At 51.3% G+C, this 17807-nt stretch overlaps 2 protein-coding genes across 3 annotated transcripts in view; both read right to left on the reverse strand.

Annotated features, from left to right (window-relative positions):
- Nucleotides 1–301: 301 nt before the first annotated feature.
- On the reverse strand, nt 302–13323 carry CHST14 (carbohydrate sulfotransferase 14). Its single transcript, XM_005494838.3, has one exon. It carries the CDS (start codon nt 2411–2413, stop codon nt 1337–1339), a length of 1077 nt encoding a protein of 358 aa, XP_005494895.3. The 5' UTR covers nt 2414–13323; the 3' UTR covers nt 302–1336.
- A 2852-nt stretch (nt 13324–16175) lies between these two features.
- BAHD1 (bromo adjacent homology domain containing 1) overlaps nt 16176–17807 on the reverse strand; it is a 32621-nt gene continuing 30989 nt past the window's right edge. For both annotated transcript variants that reach the window (XM_074543502.1, XM_074543501.1), the window contains exon 7: nt 16176–16600. In XM_074543502.1, coding sequence (XP_074399603.1) covers nt 16411–16600 — 190 coding nt within the window. In that variant the 3' untranslated portion in view covers nt 16176–16410. The remainder of the gene's footprint in view (nt 16601–17807) is intronic.

The following is a 17807-nucleotide window of genomic DNA, read 5'->3' on the forward strand; positions in this document are numbered from 1 at the left end:
GGGGAAAGAAAATTAAGAGATGAATCCCAGGAAGTTGCCAGCTCCAAAATCACTTTGTACTAACTCCAGAGCAATTAGGAGCCCATTTTGCTGCTTTTCATCCCATTTCCCTGTGTCCTGTTACGTGTTGGGCTCCAATGTATCCCTTCTCCATGTGTTAGTGCTGTTCTGGCAATTAAAACATTAATTAACCACGACAGGAACAACCAATTCATCCCACCTTTGTGTTGTGGCTCAGCATGAGGGGCATAAACCTCCCCAAGGTCACAAACAATCCCAAGGAAAAGCACTAACAGGCTAATTCATATAAAAACTTTATTAGAAACGAGGACACAGCCTCTCAGGAACAACATCCTGCCTTATCTCCCAAACTTTTATGATTTCAGAGCCATAATTAAATAGAAAAGCTATATAAAGGATATGCACAGCTATTAGAGGAGGAAAAATCAATCCACAAATTGCCATTTTTTTTCAAACATGGCTGGAGAAATGGTTTTTCCACAGTGGTTTCCATGCAGGGACCCACGTGGCCCATGGGATTTGTTTTCCATCCTAAGGACCAGGATGGGCTTTGATCTTATCCCGAGTCTGTATTGCTTCAATTCAGAGAAAAGAGCAGAATGGGATGGCTTTATATTGCATCTGACACATGATGTTGGGTAAATAGTTGTACTCCCAAAATCACCCAAAAAAGGCGTATTATCCTAACTCTAATTATATTTCAATGGTAAATAACAACAACAATAATAATAATAATAATAATAATAATAATAATAATAATAATAATAATAATAAAGACCAGAGGTGCTACTGACACAGAAAAAATGACCAGCCTCATTTAAGTACCATCTACAATGAAAAAATAAAGAACAAATGGGGCCGGGTTTACCCTTTTTCCCTACTTATACCCAAACCCCACCCAGAACTGGTTTAACAACAATAATTTTTAGTGCATGAAGTGCCACATTATGATCTCAATTCAACCAATGTTTAGTACAAAACCCAAAAAAGGAACAAAAATACTTAAAATATATAAATTTCTCAGATTCCTTACAGGAATTCTCCACGTTGTGGCATAAAAAAAGGATTTAGACCAAAATAGAGATACAAAAGCTACTGCGCTCGAGCCAGTGGCGTATGTACACGGGAAAGTCAGAGGTACAAAAAGGATCCTAAGTAGTGAAGGCAGTAGAGAGTATTTCATACAAACAGTGCTTGCAAAGTATAAAATTAGGAAATAATGCATAGAGGAGCGTGCTTCACACAGCACCAAGGGCCGTGCAAGCAAATCCTTGTGGCCAAGGCAGAATTCCCGCCCTCTCTCGACGGGAACCGCTCAGTGCCGGCAGAACTCGCTGGTGATGTTGGGCAGGGGGTACGCGAAGAGGGAGAAGTCCAGGATGTATTTGGGGAGGAGCTCTCTGATGAGGCGGCGCTGGGTGTTGCACAGGTAGTAGTGCAGCGTCTCGGCCGTGACGGGCTTGTACCACGCCTGGCGCTCCGGGAAGCGCACGAACGACGGCGACTGGATGTGCTCCAGCACGTGGCTGGCGTCGGCGTGCAGCCGCTCGTAGGAGCCGATGAAGTCGTACCTGACGGCGCAGGGCTGGCACAGGTTGTAGATGGGCATCCAGTGCTCGTTCATGCGCTCCACGTCTTCGTCCAGCAGGTACTGCAGGAACTCGGAGAAGGACACGTCGTCGCCGGCCGAGTTCCCCCCGTTCTTCCGGTAGCGCCGGACGATCTCCACGCCGTACTTCTGCTGGTACTCCTTGATCTCCCCGAATTTGTTGCGGTAGGCCGAGAGCAGCCTCTCCATCGGGTTCCGCACGAAGATGAACTTGTAGTAGTGCTTCAGGCGGTAGCTGATCTCCTCCGGCTTCATGTCGCCCAGGAACACCAGGTCGCTCTTGTGGTCCATCTTCCCCTGCACGTCCACGCTCTCCAGAGCCCCGTCCAGCACCTTGAGGATGCGCTTCCAGTTGGAGCAGGCCACCTTGGGCACGTAGCAGTAGAGGAAGCGGTACTTGTCGCTGACCAGGAGGTGCCGGAGCACCGTGCGCCGCTGCCCGGGCGGCAGCTCCCAGACGCTGCGGGGCATGGAGCGCTGCCCGCACAGGGCGCGGATCGTGCGGTTCCGCGTGTCCCGCAGCACCTCCAGCTCCAGCTCCGCCGCCGAGTCCCGCCCGTCCCGCCGCGACGGCCCCGCGGGCGGGTGCAGCGGCGGCGGCCCGACCTGGGCGAGGATGCCGCGCTCGATCATGAGGAGGAGCCCGCTGGAGGCCAGGATGACGCCGAACATCAGCATGGAGGGCAGGAGGGCCGCGCCCGCCGCGCCCCGGGAGCGCGCCCGGCTGCGGCCCGGCGGGACCGCCCGGCGGGGCTCGGCGGGGCCGGGGCCGCGGGGCTGCATGGCCGGGAGCTCCCGGGCCGGGCCGGCTCGGCCGGGGCTGCGGGGGGAGCCGGGCTCGGCGGGGCGGGGCGGGGCGGGCGCGGTGACGGCGCGGGGCGGAAGAGGCGGCGGGACCGCCCCGCACTGAGCCCGCCCCGGCCGGGGCCCTGCGGCGGGGACGGCGGAGTCACGGGGTGACCGAGTAGCGGGACTGCAGGGGACCGCAGGGCACGTCCAGTGCCACCCGTGCCGTGGGCAGCGCGGGTGCTGCTTCCATCCGCCCGCGGTGCTCCGAGCCCCGTCACACAGGCCAAGCCTGGCCTCGGACACTTCCAGGGATCCAGGCGCAGCCACAGCTTCTCTGGGCACCCTGGGCCAGGGCCTCAGCACCCTCACAGGGAAGAACTTGTTCCCAATCTCCCACCTAACTCTGCCCTCTGGCAGTGGGAAGCCGTTCCTCTTTGTCCTGTCCCTTCATCTCTTGTCTCAAGTCCCTCCCCAGCTCTCTTGGAGCCCTTTAGGCACTGGAAAAGGCTCTAAAGTCACCCTAGAGTTTTCTCCAGGCTGAACATCCCCTGCTCTCCCAGCCTGTCTCCAGAGCAAAGCTGCTCCAGCCCTCTAATCACTGAATCACAGAATCATCAGTTTGGAAAAGGCCCTGCAGACCATTGAGTCCAACCTGTGACTGATTCTCAGCCAGCCCAGAGCACTAAGTGCCATGTCCAGTCCTTCCTTGGACACCTGCAGGTTTGGGGGCTCCACCGCCTCCCTGGGCAGCCCCTTTCAGCACCTGACATCCCTTTACACGAAAAAAATTCCTCCTGATGTCCAGCCTTACCTTCCCCTGGTGCAACTTGTGGTAATTTCCTGTATTGTCCCTTGTTCCCTGTGAGCAGAGCCTGACCCCCACCTGGCTGTACCTTTCTGTCAGGGAGCTGTAGAGAGTGAGAACGTCCCCCTCAGCCTCCTTTTCTCCAGGCTGAGCCCCCAGCTCCCTCGGCTGCTCCTCAGAGCACTCATTCCCACTGATCATCCCTCTGGAGCAAGTCTAGAGCCATCCCTTCACCAGCACCTCGGCATGTCGGGATGTCAGTCAGGCCTAAGCAACACTCGCACTGCTCTCATCGCAAAATACACCAAAGTGTAATTTCAAACAGTGCACCAGGTTTGCTCCGAGGTTCTGGGTGCTGCTGGCAGCACAGTTCACATCCCAGTGCTTCTGTGGTGCTGTGCAGTGATAATGGATGGTTTTTATAATACCAGGCCAAACTATCCATAATGAGGCATTGTGTTCCACTGTAAGGAATTCCAGAACTCTGTAATTCCTGCGCAGGTTTAGCCCCTGGAGGAGGGGCAGACACTGGCTCTGTGCTGAGCCAGGAGGCTGTGCCACACCAAGAGCCAGAGGGAGGCATTTCCCAACTCTCGGCAGGCATTTATTTATTCCATAGCACCTCTGTGAATGAGCCCAGCCGCTCACCTGCTGCTCCAGGCCGTCCCCTGGCTGCCCGCGGCACTGACCCAGCCATCAGGATGCCATTTCCTCACACAGCCCTTTCCCAAGTCATCCCACACTGCCATTGTTCTCCGCATTTTCCTTCAATGAGTTTTCCTAGCCTACCACGGGGCCTGGGCTCTTAACCAGCCTTGCAGGGACTCTCTGTCAGGAGCTTTCTTAACATCAAGAGAAAACCAGCTTCCACTTACTTTCCTTTGATCAGGAGCCAAGAGCATTTTGTCAGCCAAGGCAGACAAAGCACTTGGAGCGCAGCGTGAGAGCCTGCAGCTAGATTATTGCACATTTCCCAGTTTTATTTGGATGTAAATACAGCATTAGCTCTAGGAAGAGACCGATATCCGACCTGCCACCAGCAAAGCTGCACACACGAAGTGTTATCAGATTCCTGCTCTCATTTCAGAGGGCAGGTTCTGATCCGATCTCAACACCAGCCCAAACTGAAGCTGTGCCAACATATATAATCCGTGTCACTGAGACAAAAATCAATCCCTCCTCCTGGGGAAAAAGCCTGATTGCAGCAAACTCCAAAGCAGCCAAGGGGAATTTTTATTTCTTCGAAGGCGTGTTAGTCTGGCACTGCTCATTCCTTTCTGTTCCTATTCCCCACTAATATCTCTAGGTCAGGAGCAGTTATACAGGATAACCCACTGGTTCTGGAAATACAGAGAAACAGGAAACTGCCCACGAGGTCAGAGGGGCTATTTTCAAAAGGGAACCTGAATTTAAGGACTGGTCTGAAGAGCAAAGGCATGGGGTGGGATGCAGAGCCTCTATAGGAACAGCACAGCCAAGCAAATACAGGGTTCAGGGCTAAACCCTGTGTCACCAGGGAAAATTACTTGTGGTTACATTCAGTGTGCCTAATTAACACCCAGAGTGAGCACTAATTTGATTTCCAAAGCAGTTAAAAGCTGCCTCACGTTCGGAATGTGCAGAACTATGGGACTATATTTCCCAGACAGATCCATTCCTTCAGAAAAAGCACATTCAGCAAATAAAATGTCACCGAGGAAACCCAGCTTCAGGCTGCTGTGGTTTGCCTACAAGTTTACACAACACACCGCAATGATGGAAGGGTTTGGTTCTCCATTCTGTGGGAGAAGGGAAACCCACACAGCCCTTCCCATGGAAATGCTCTGCCAGGCCTCTGTGTGATCTGCTACCAGGGGCTGGAGCAGCAGCCTCATCCCTAAAATTCTCACTTACAGGTATAAAAAGATTTTTGCACTTCCCAGCCCTCTTCAAAATGCCTCCAAACCCCAATACTCACCTTAAGAGCACCACAGCTTCCACCCTGGGTAACAGGAGCAGTAAATCTCTGGGCCTTTTCCTCACTGTTTACTCACAGGAGCAGAAAAACAACATTAAAATACATTATTATTATAATATTACATTATAATATCAACCACCTTATACTGAGCCAGCAGCATTTATGCACACACAAGTTTAAGGAAGGCTGTAGAACTCACCTTGGCTGTCAGAAATCAGGAATATGTGTCAGTGTGACAAGGAAAATCCCAGTTCCCAGAGGGGCTGGAGAGAAAGACTGAGGGACACCCCTGTCCTTCCAGCTCGGAGTAAGGCTGGACACTGATGTCATCACAAATGCCCTGCCAAGGCTCTGCTGGCCTTTGGGGTGAGATCAGATATTTATTTTGGTCTGAAGAACCGCAAAAATGACAAATGGGTGAGGCCTCTGGAAAAGCTGAGCAAGAGAAAGAAGGTATATTGAAAAAACATCAGTTTGGGCCGATGCCAGCTTCCCAGAAAAGAAACAGGACGGTGATTCCTATCAGAGGAGACCCCCTGGATTGGTTTGAGCAGCTCTGGATCAAAAAGTAAAACAAGCAAAGGAGGAGAGATCCGATGCTGTGTCTGCGTGTCCAGAGATTATCCCGTAATTTGGTATAATAAAGCCTCTTATCCAAGGGGATAAGCACAGAAGCCGCTCCGCAATCAGCTCACTACCGAGGCAGAGTTTCTTATCTCTGGGGAAAAAGCCTTTTTAAACAAAGTGAAACTCTCTGGATGAATACACTGAGTAATTCCAAGGAGATGGTCAAACAAAAAAATCACTGTTTTCAAAGAAAACTTTGTGCTGACGTATCTGGTTCTAAATTCATTCATATGCAGTTGGCTGGACTTGCAAAGACCTTGAGATTCTCACTCAGTTCCTCACGCTGGGCTCCGTTCTGCTTTCCCTGCTCCGCTGGGCACTGTGGAATCGCTCCCAACGGAGCCATCCCGGGAGGTCCAGCTCCTTAGGGCCCGGAGGAGCAGCGGCACCGCTCGCCCTTCCCCTCTGGCTTTGGGGCGAGGAGGCCGGGAGCGAGCCGGAGCGCATCCCGCTGGCCGGGGATGGATGGCACAGCCAGCGGGATGGCAGGCGCTGCACGGACCCGCATCCCCCGGCTGTCACACACCCCGGAGGTCGGAGCGAGGGCAGGAATGCCGCAGGCGCCAGCCCAACAACGGGGACAGCGGCTCGGGCAGAGCTCGCCCAGTTATTCTCCCAGATCTTCTCCCCCAAAAACCAGGCTGACATGCAAAGCCCACTGCCAGGCTGAGTGTATCCAATTTTAAGCCAGTAACAACCACAACTCCCTTGTTGCACCCTTTATCCTCCCGCTGACCCATCCGTGATCCCTCTGATCCCTCTGAGCCCAGGGCTGCTGGATGCACACACACACACACACACACACACACATCCTCGGAGTCGCAGCCAGCCGGGGTTTTACCACCAGCGCTCAGTACAAACACACATTAAACCCATCACAGCTCCCAAATTCGTGTCGCAGGAGAGTCTCCGAGTCTCTTAACTCATTCCAGGTCTATGTGCTGCTCTTTACACGAGTTTCCCGAGGCTCCCAGGCGGCTCCTGCGGGGCTGTAATGAAGTCGTGACTCTGTGTGTGTGAAGTTCCTGCTGGAATGTGTAGGCAATTAATGCTTCTGTGGTTTCTCAGGCGGGAGGACGAGGACTGAATCTGCTCCAACACCTCCAAAACCTGCAGCATCGCATCCCTGACACCAGCAATCATTGTCCCCAAGGCAATGGGGCCGATAAGGACCCATTTGACCGAAGCCTGTTTAGGTTTGTAACATCCTTCCATGTGCTAGGAGTGATAATGGGCTGTGAAGGACGTGCTTTGCCCCAGGGAAAGTATTTGACTGGGATATTGGAGACTGATGGCGCACGGCTGCTGGGAAATTTTGGGGATAAGCTGAACGGAAACACGGACAAATTTATCCTGGAGGGGACAGTCAGACATCGGAGGAATGGTGCCATCTGTGTGGAATCCAGGCTGGCTGACTCGCAGAATCCCAGAATTTGGAAAAGACCTCCAAGACCATCAGGTGCAATCTTCAGCTGTGGTACTGCAGAAAACTTATCAACATTCTGGTCTGTTTCTTATTCTTCTTGATAAGGTTTTCCATTTGTAACCTGAATTTTATAGGAACGGGAGCTTTGTGCCTTCAGGCCATCCTAGGCAGCATGTTATTTAAATTGCTGTGTAATCCCTAAAAGCATTTTCCTGAGTATTCCAGGGGCACTTCCCAAGGAAAGTCTGAGGGTTCATCATCAAGCCCACTGTAAATTCCAGTCGGAAATCCTGGGTCAATGAATCACAGCAGCATCAATCCTATTTTATTATTACTGACACACATTTATGTACACACTCAATTTGCTTTTCCATGTCAAACTCCCTGTGTGTGCACAGCAGGATCTTACTGGTGCTTTTAATGAATAAACATGTATAATTAATCTGAAATTTTCTCTAAATGCAGCATATTTGGAAAGTTATTTCCAGTGTTTTCAAGCCCGAAATGTATCAGCATCAAGGTGGTTTGGAAAATGAAAGGAAGAAAAATGAGGGAGGAAACGCAGGATCTAGGGGAAGGCAAAGAGCAAACAGTAAGTGAATCCCATCACTCATGAAAAATTAATTATTAGAAAAATGAGTTATTATAAAACATGAGCCATTGTTAATTAGATCAAAGAAGATAAGTGACTCCAGCAAGAATTCTGGCCTGACATCTGTCCCAACAGGATTAATTTAAAATAAACATCAGGAAGAATGAAATAAATCAGTCCATTTGTGCCTCCTCTTGCTCTGGACCATAGAAGGCTGAGGCTTGCTATTAAAGAGTGATGAAAATGGTTTTTTTCCCTCTCTCTACCAATTAAAAGAAAAAGTTGCATTATTTCCAGATTTTAGAAGAAAACTAATTGGAAAAGTTAAATTCAAGACAATTGTTCAAATATTAGAAAAAAAAATGGGTTGGGAGCAAGGGGTCTGCCCTAAAAATGGGAGACTGCTGCCTGCCTGGATCCTGGTTTCCAGACCCCCATGAACCTTTGGGGCTGCTTTTGGGACATCACATTCCTGAGACAGGGAGGTCCCCTGAGGAAAGCAATTCCCTGGGGAGTCTCAGCCTTCATCTCGCAGGGAGGCGAGAACAAAACTCAACTGTGCTCGTTAACACGCCATGTAATTCCCTTTTTATAGACTAATTATCTGATGTGCTACGAATCCAATCCCACTCGTGGATCTTTGGCTGTGATAGGAGAAACATCCCCCAGCCTGGGACAGGGAGAAACATCTGATTGCTAAATTACCCTCACTCTGAGCAGTTCAGAGTCTGCTCCTTGAGAAATCCATCTCCGTGACCCAGGGCAACAGAGGATGCTGTTTCCTGCTAGGCAGGTCATTTGTGTTGAAGGAAAAAGGGGGAAAAAGGGATTAAGTGGAGGTGAGGGAACATTGTGTGTTCTGAGAGCACAAACCACGGCACAGGCTGCCTGGGATGTGGTGACCAGGGCCACCTGCTCTGCTCCTTAAATCCGGGTTCAGGGATCACCCAAAAGATGGAGGAGAAATCAGAGCCAGTTTTGTGCAGCACAGTCTCTACATATTAAAAAGAAATAAAAACGAGATGTTCCAGGGACAGAGGAAAGCCAGGCAATTTGCTCTGTGCCCTGAGCCAGGTGCAGGAGGAGCAGTTTACCTGTTGCAGAGGGACAAGACAGTTTTCTCACCAGCTCTTCCCAGAGAACTTGATTCCTCCAAAACCACGACATTCCCAGTGTAGGAAGCAGAAACGCTCTGGGAACAGCCACCAACTGCTTCCTTGTGGGAAATCTGGCTGCCTTCCTGTCCTTTTCTCACTTATGGAGTGCTAAATGCTGCCAGGTGCCATCGTCCCTAACACAGCTCTTGTATGGACTTTTACAGTCCCTGCATCCCTGCTCAGGCAGCAGCACAGGAATAGCAGCCAGCACAGAAAAACTGGATTATTGATGAAGTTATATGATTATTAATTACATTATTTATGAGTGCAGAGAAAACAGAGCAACAAAGCAAATTCCCAACAACCTGGCTCGCTGTGGGGGCTCCCAACTCCGCTTTGCACCATATCCTTTCAAAAATCCCTCTCCATCAGAAGAGCTTGTTTGTTGTTTTCTAATACAGCTATTCCAGTGCTCCTTCTGAGAGAGGAAGAATATTCCTGGAGAGGCAGGTTTTTTCCAGCCCTGTTAAATTGATTTGCTTTTAAGAATCACTGGGCGGTTGAACCACTCTGGCTCCAGCTTGTTTGTGCAGAACACTCTGGAGGGGTTTATTGAGATATTAAAATTAAATATGAAGTCACGGAATAAATGGGGCCTCCATTCAGTGTGCCTTGTAAATCCAGTTTAAATGGTTCCCTTTATTAAATATCCTTTCCTCTTAAAAATGGATTAACTGCTCTCGCCGGAGGCTCTGACGGAGAAGCTGTTGGATCCCTATGGCAACACCGTGCTCCCAGAGACCCCTCGCTCCGTGCCAGCCCCTCGGCTTCATCCCAGCCCAGGTATCCCCTTTTACCACCTCCAATTATTAATCAGCATCTCCCACTATTAATTACAACCCTGAGGCCAGCACTGAGTGCTGTGCTGCAACTTCCCACTGCCTCGGTGAGTCCCATCCCATATGGAACACATGGAGGTTGGATGCCTTTCCCAGCACACCTGGCAGTGCTCACCTGGTTCCTCCTCTGTTCCCCTGATTCTTGGGCTTGTTGTTTTCCTTTTCTTCCTGCTTTTGGCCTCAGTCTCTCGCATTGCCCAGTGCCACTCCCAGTGGCCCTGCAGAGCTCTCAATATGTTTTCCAGACTGGCATTTGGAATTTAAGGAAAATTCATGTATGAAGGGGTGATTTAGCTGGATTTTGGGGTTTTGCAGGAAGCTCAAGCAGTAGAGTCCTGGCCAGTCCCCATATGACCCCTCAGCACAGTTCCCTTCCCAAGGGCCAGATAGGAATTACCTTTCTGCCAAGGGCTTTATCACAGGAAAGAGCCTCCAGGAATGTCCAGCTTGACATTTCCAGAAAAATGGTTCCCCACACTGCTGCTCCAGGACCCTGAGGTTTTGGGCACAGGGATGCAGCCATGGCAGGAGCAGCAGCTGGAGAAGAACACGGAAAGCTCAAGCTCATTTTAATTCAGCTTTGAGTGACACAGGCAGTGCAGAAGCCATTCCAAGAGCGGCTCTGCGAGGCTGCGGCTGCTTTCCCATGGATGGAGCCTGTGCCAGCAGAGCTGGGGGCTCCCTGTGCTGCCACTGCAGCATTTGGAGCAACATGGAGCAGCAAGAGCCAACGCTGGCATGCAGGGATTAGCAAGCAGTTATCCATTATCTCCTCTCAAGCCCCCAGCTCACTGAGCCAAGTGTTTATCCCACATGGACGGGGTGAGAAGGGCACAGTAAAACAAAAAATTGCCCACACTCAGGTCCCTGGAGCCACCAGCTTAAGGGGATGTGTATCCCTTTTCCCTGTGTGGCACTAACCCTGCCAGGGCTGCTCCTGCCACCAGTGATGGGACAAATCCCACTCCCTGCACAGCTCCTCCATGGGCAGGGACAGAGCTGGAGCACTCTGTCACGTTCATGTGACAGTCCCAACTGCTCCTGTCTCTTGGCTCGCAGGGTTTTTGGCACAATCACAGCCAATTATAATCAGCAGCATTAAAGCCCCAGTTAAACGCAAGCAGGAGCTCGTGGCTTTCACTCCAGGTGGGAAGACACTTCAGCCAGTCCTGGATGCTGCTCTGGATCTGCTTGGCTGGGACATGTGGGGAGTGAGGTGAGGAAACCCCAGGAAGGCTCCCACAGCAGCATCAGGAGACCAGCTGGCACTTTCCCTGGAAAAAAGAGCTGCTCCAAAGCAGAACAAAGAGCCACACCAGCATCCCTGAATCTGCAGGACACTGCTGTGCTTCTCAAAGAATTGACTCCCAAAGGTCAGCAGCTCTCACCCTCTCAGCATGCTCATCCTGGTGCCCAAACCTTATCCAAAGCATCCGGAAGTGCCCATAGCCCAAACAGCTCCTTCCCTGCACCCCAACTGCCTCCTTCTCCCTGCAATTGCCACAAGGCTCTGTCACCTTCAGACACCACACCTGGAAATGAGGGAAATGGGACACAGTAGGTTGGCTCTGCCAGGTACCTGAACCACTGCTGGACATCAGAACCTGCCAGGGGATGCCTAGCTGGCCAAAGCCGGGCGGGATTCCAATGGCCACACCACACACCTCACGCTTTCCAGCCGGTGAGCCCACGCCTTCCTGACACATGGGGGACTCCAAGGACAACCTGCGGCCAAAAGGACTCTGCCACAGTGGCAGCAGAACATTCCTGGCAGCGTCAGTCATGACACAAGAGCAGTTTGCTGAATGTCAGATCCAGGAGAGCCGGATACGGCTCCATACGCCTCCCTCGGGTAGCAGATTTCAGCAGTAAATCCAATTTTGTTTGACATTAATCCCAACTTTTCAGCCTGCCACAGATTATCCTTCTGGTGACAGCTCACCACGCAGGAGGAGAGGGGATGGAAAAGCTTCTTCTTGGTTGTCTTTCCAAAGGACCTCTCTGAGGGAGCATCGATACCTGGATAAGCACGAGAGGCGGACGTGGGTCACACATAGGGGGCAGGTTTCTGTTCCATTTCTGGCTCCCACATCACTGATGGCTCCCAGGAACCAGATCACATTAAACCCAACTGGGAAATCTCAAATTGGTTCTTCAGCAGAAATCCCAGGCCATGGGGTTGGGAATATCATGCTCAGTAATCCCACAGCAGCTCACAAATGTACATGTCCCTGGATGAGCTCCTTCCTCCCCTTGGGAGGAAAATTCCCAGATGAATTCACTCCATCACTGTGGTTTCCTTTTTCAGGAATTCTCTTGGTTTGATCTGCTTCTCCAGGTCTGTGCTTCTGGCAGCTCCCTGAGAGAAGCTGTGCTGACAAGGCTGGGAGCAAGAAGGAAAAGTCAAGAATCCTCTAGCAAAATTCCTAATGCTAGGAAGAAATTTAATCAGGAATTTAAGAACATGTGTGGTGCCAGCAGGGCTGCAGGGGAACAGGGACTGAGGAACCCCAGCTCATCCAACAGGACCATCTCAGAATCTCCTGCTCAAGGTGACCTGGAAGTGAAAGATGCTGCAAATTTTCAAAAGATGCAGCTGGGGTCCAATGGATTATCCAAGGGCTATGGATGCCATGCCCAGCTAATGTGCATTGAGGCCATAAGCCACATGTGCCTCTTGCTCCCTTCTCTGAAATTAGGAGCTAATTCCATGTCAGACATTACTCTTTCCTTCTGCCCATTTTGCTCCCAGAACTCATCCCCTCCCTCCCCAGGCTGCAAGAGCCATAGCCCCAGGATGCAGCAGAACATCTCAACATGGAATGGAAATCATGAAAGTCAAGGAAGAGCCTGGGACAGCTCCAGAGGAGCCACGGCTCGGGATGTGTGGGAGTGGCTGTGTCACCACCCAGGGCCACGGGAGCTGCTCCCCCTGAGGATGAGTGTGCAGGAGCCCCTGCAAAGCCCCTGCTCATGCCTGTGCCTTCAGCCTTGCACCCCCAAGCTCTGTGGCTGGCTGGGAGCCCCCCTGAACAGCTCTCAGCTGCATGTGGCTGCAGACATTCCCACCAGGTACTCCCAATCCCATGATCCTGCTCCTCACTGCTCCTCAAGCAGGTTATTTGACTCCTGTCTGCTCTTCTCCCACTTGGAATCCCTCTGGCCCCTTGGGATGTCTGTGTAGATGGCTCAGCTAATGGGACCTGTCCTCAGGGTGCAGGTGGCGCTTGGTGCCACAGGGCCGTGACACTCAGATGGCAGAAGCTGGTGGAGAGAGCATTCCAAGGGAGACACTTTTCCAAAGGAACCTTCCCAAATGCTTCCTTCAGGGCTCCTAAAGCCTAGCTGAAACAAGATCTGTCACCACTACCTGCCCTGCTTGGACAGCAGAGACTCAAATACTCCACCGACTGTGGCTGTCAAGATCAGACTGGAGAAAAGTCAGTCAATCCCTGCCTATCCTGCTGCCACTTGCTCTATTTCCATGGAAAACCCAACAAATTGCTCATCCCACAACCATGAGCACCCACATCTGATCCCAAGCAATCCTAACTCCTGCAACCACCAGGTCTAGGCTGGAAGTTCATGCAGGAATGGGAAGAACAGTCCAGCACTGGTTTGTTTTCTAAATCAATACGATTTTTCAAATTTATTTTTTAAGAATTACTTCTAATATATCTTTCTCACAGAAGGAGGGAATAGGGAATGTTCTCATTCCATCTGTAAACAATGAAATACAGATCTGGGAAACCAGGGAAGAGACACAAAAAAGTGCATTTTACAAAATTATCAACTAAAATATATTTTACATGTATTACGCTTCAATTTAAATTCTACCGACTGCATTTTTCAGTTTCAAAAAATATTTCCATATCTAATAGATTAAAAAAGCAGGAAATCTTTTCATTAGGGATAAGACATTTCAGTTCATTTACATGCTGTTTGCACAACAGCATCAGCAACCACGTGAACCTCAATGTTCATGGCCTGAAGCAGATTCAACATGAGAAGAGTTCAGGTTTGTCCTCTCCAGAGCTGGACCGGAGCCCGTTATGGACCCAGGGCAAGGATAACTTCCCTGCTACATGGAGAGGAGCCAGGACAAGGTGGGAGCAGGGGGAGATGGGGCAGAAGGAGGAATTTCAGTGAGTTACTGTGTTTCCAAGGCTGGGTCTCACACCTGGGCCCAGCTGCAGCAGTGCTCAGGCTCACCTGGCTGGTGGGTCCGGCAGCATTCCGTGTCCAAAGCACTGCCAGGGAGAAATGGCCACTGCAGCTCTCCTGCTTCAGGTTCAGGGACAAAGGAGTCCCCATGAAACCAAACACGTGGATTTAGAGCTTCCCATCACCTCCCACTCACTGTGGGATGCAGCTGCTGCACTCCCCCCATGGCCGAGCAGATGCCATTCCCTCCGTGTCACAGGCAGGAGCAGCTTCACTTCTCCAGCATCCTCCCTCCCTGCTCAGGGGAAAACCACTTCATATCCTCCCCCAGAAGCATCAGAGAGCACAATCTCCAATGCCTCCTTGCACCCCTTCATCCGAGTGTCCCCACAGTGCCACCACTTCCCAACCCAACGCAGCCCCACCATGTCATTCCAAGAGACCCCCAGTGCAAAGCTAATTGTTCAGGAGAGATCTGGGCAATCCCTTTGACACCAACAGTATCTTGAGGTATAAGTGAGAGAAGATGCTTCACCTGACAATTCTTGCTTGCACACCTGGGATCCCCCTTCTTGGAGCTGGGTGTTCTCCCTGGGCTATGCAGGTGGGAATAAACAGGAATTTTCCAGCAGGAATCATCCACCAGCTGCAGGGAGATGCCTGCCTGCTGTGGCAGGTGCCAGACCTTGTCATCCCCTCCAGCCATTGCCTCCAGACACGTTTCCCTCTTTGGTATGTAGAGCAAATCTCTGGAGAACTCCTGCATGCCTGAACTATTCCATGGAAGGAACTGGATGCCATGGGCTTTCTCTCCAGGCCGGGCAGGTGTGTGGCCACTGGAGCAAGGTGACAAGCCCTGTGTCCCCAGGGAGTACAGGGAATGCTGCTTCCACTGACAGGACATTAAAGCAGAATGAACACTTCCACCATGGAACACAAGTTCAGAAGCCCCAAAAGACTGGGAAAATGCAGATCCCTCGATTCAGTGAGCAGCTCCAGCCAGCAGGAATTTGGGTGGCACGGGGTCAGTTCTGCTGTAAGTTAGTGCAATCTCGGGCTGGGCTCCCAGCCTGGTGCAGTGACTCCCCAGGATGTGACACTGTCCTTTGGTTTGCTTTGGGATTAACTCCAAGTTAGCGTTGAGATAAGCTAAGGTCTGTCTGGGATCTAAGGTCTGTCTGGGATCTGTACAGGTAAGGCAAGAGGCAGGACCTGCGGGCTCACACGGTCCATGCGAACCTTTCCCGATGCTCAGGTCCTTTCAGGAGCCACAAAGCCACTTTGGTGAGCTTGCTCAGACACTGGGATGAGTTTGGAGGGGGAGAGGCTGCTGACGACTTCAACAGCACTCCCAGGATCAGGACAGTCACGTGGGGAAGGAATTTTAAAAAGCCAAAAACACATAAGAAAAGGGTTTGCCACTTCCCCCTCTGGCTTCTTCCCACTGCAGACACATGGGGACAAGCAGGGTCTGTAAACGACATTACAGGAAACAAACTGGGAAGAAAGAGAAAATCCAGGGCCCCCTGAGCCATCAGAGGAAGAGCAACACTCAGAAGAGAAGAGGAAACATGGTTCTCCCCATCACAGCCCACTTTATGAGCTCCAAGCTTCCAAGCGACAAGTGCCAGTGAGTGCTTGGCCATGGGAATGGGGCATAAAATCCTGTGGGCTCAGCCAGGACACCTGGGACAGGACCAGCTCTAGCCCTACACTGCAGTGTGACACCTGCCACCTTGCCAGCTCCCTCTGCTCCACCATGGAACAAGCTCCAAGCTCCAGTCTAGGTGGGGAGGTGAGGGAAAAGACAGGGGAGAACAGGGGTCACCTCTTCCCCTGGTGGAGCAACACCTATCCAAGCATGACACAAGGCCTCTCTGCACCCAGGCAGCTCCCCAAGCTGCATTTTGAAGCTCTCACCATGGGAATCCTCAGAGTCTGTCCTGTGGAACCAAGGAGACTCTCCTGTGCTCTGCCAAGAGCTGGGCTCAGTTCAGGGCCCGAAAACCCCCGAGTGACCCAGCCAGACTCCACAAACACTGCACTGACACATCCCTCCTGCACCTTGGCGCCGTTCCCCCAGCCATGGCTCTGCACTGCTTCCTGGCTTTTATCCCCTGCAAACCCTCCCAATAGATGCAGCTCTACATACATATATAGATATAGATTTACTTATGCAAATCCCTATATCTATATACATATATTTATTTTTTTTTACGTATATATTTTCATTTATGCTTTTAATGAAGTGCTGTGCTTTCAGCTGCTGCCTCCCCCTCCAGGGGCTCCGCTCCTCGCAGGCTCCCAGTCCCAGGGCGGAGCGCTGGGCGCTCCCACCTGCAGCAGCATGAGGTGGGTGACAGTGCACAGGTGTCCCAGGCCACGGGGGGCGCTCACTGCCGCCCGCTCCGAGCCACGGCTGCGCTACTGCGGGTTCTTCAGGATGCGCCCGTGCCTGAAGTCGTAGACGTGACGACAGAGGAAAACCAGCTCGGGGTCCGTGTCCTCGGGCACCTTGCGGTGCAGAGGGGTGGAATACTCCTCCGAGGGAGGAACCATGATGGTTTTCCTGCCTGGGATCCCTTCGACTCGACGCTTTGCCAAGGCACAAAATCTGCAGGGCAATCACATCGGAAGAGTTATCAGAGGATCCTGGAATGCTTTGGGTTGGAAGGGACATTAAGGCTCATCCAGTCCCACCCCTGCCAAGGGCAGGAACCTTTCACTAGGTTCCACCTTCCACTAGTCCAGGTTGCTCCAAGCCCATCCAACCTGGTTTTGGACCCTGCCAGGGATGGGCAGCCAGAGCTTCTCTGAGCCAGGGCCTCACCACCCTCACAGGGAAAAATTTATTCCTAATATCCCATCTATCCCTGCCCTTTGGCAGTGTGAAGCCATTCCCCCTTGTCCTGGCACTCCAGGCCCTTGTAAACAGTCTTTCTCCATTTTTCCTGTAGGCTCCCTTGAGGTACTGGAAGGGGAAATTAGGTCACTCCAAAGCCTTCACTTTTTCAGGATGAACAATCCCTATTCTCTCAGCCTTTCCTCATAGGAGAGGTGCTCCATCCCTCTGATCAACCTGATGGCCTCCTCTGGACTTGCTCCAACAGGTCCGTGTCCTTCCTGTGCTGGGGATCATGAACTCATTCCCTCTCCTGTTGCCTGTGTCCTGCTGGGAGCCACAGCTGCAGCTGCTGGGGGATCAAGGGAAGGGAAGGAATGTGGACAAAGCTTTGCTCAAAGAGAACTCCTGCAGGAAGCAACACAGGTTTGTATTTCCATGCTGGTGGATATCGTACAGCACCAAATATGATAGCAATTTAAAGAAAAAAAGGTTTAAAATATTGTTTTTAGTGCTTTGGCCTCATTTTTGCTAATTAGCCCCTAATAAATGCTTATAAACTGACGTTTAGGAAAACAAAGAATTCAGGATGCCTTCAGGGAACATCTCTCAAAGGTGACCTGACCCAGAAGAGCATGAAAGAATTCCTGCCAGTAGCTGTTCCAGAAGACTGGGGTGTTAGAATGGAAAGGAACTGCTTTGATCCAAAGCTTGGGGATGGGGTTTTTTGTTTGGTTGGCTTTGTTTGGTTTGTTATTCTTGGGGTTAGGTTGGTTTTTTATGTTTGTTTGGGGTTTTTAAGTGTTCTCAAAAGCAAGGTCAAAATTCAACTTCTAAAGCATTTGTACGCCAGTTTGTTTTTAGAAATTCCAAGAGCAGAGCCGGGGCAAGGAGCAGGCTGAGGAGGAGGCCTCAGGCATCCCCTCCATGGCAGGGCTGCACAGACCACAAGATGCACCCAGCAGAACTGACATTTAAA

Source organism: Zonotrichia albicollis, chromosome 6 (genome assembly GCF_047830755.1).
Source record: "Zonotrichia albicollis isolate bZonAlb1 chromosome 6, bZonAlb1.hap1, whole genome shotgun sequence".
NCBI classification, from domain to species: Eukaryota; Metazoa; Chordata; class Aves; order Passeriformes; family Passerellidae; genus Zonotrichia; species Zonotrichia albicollis.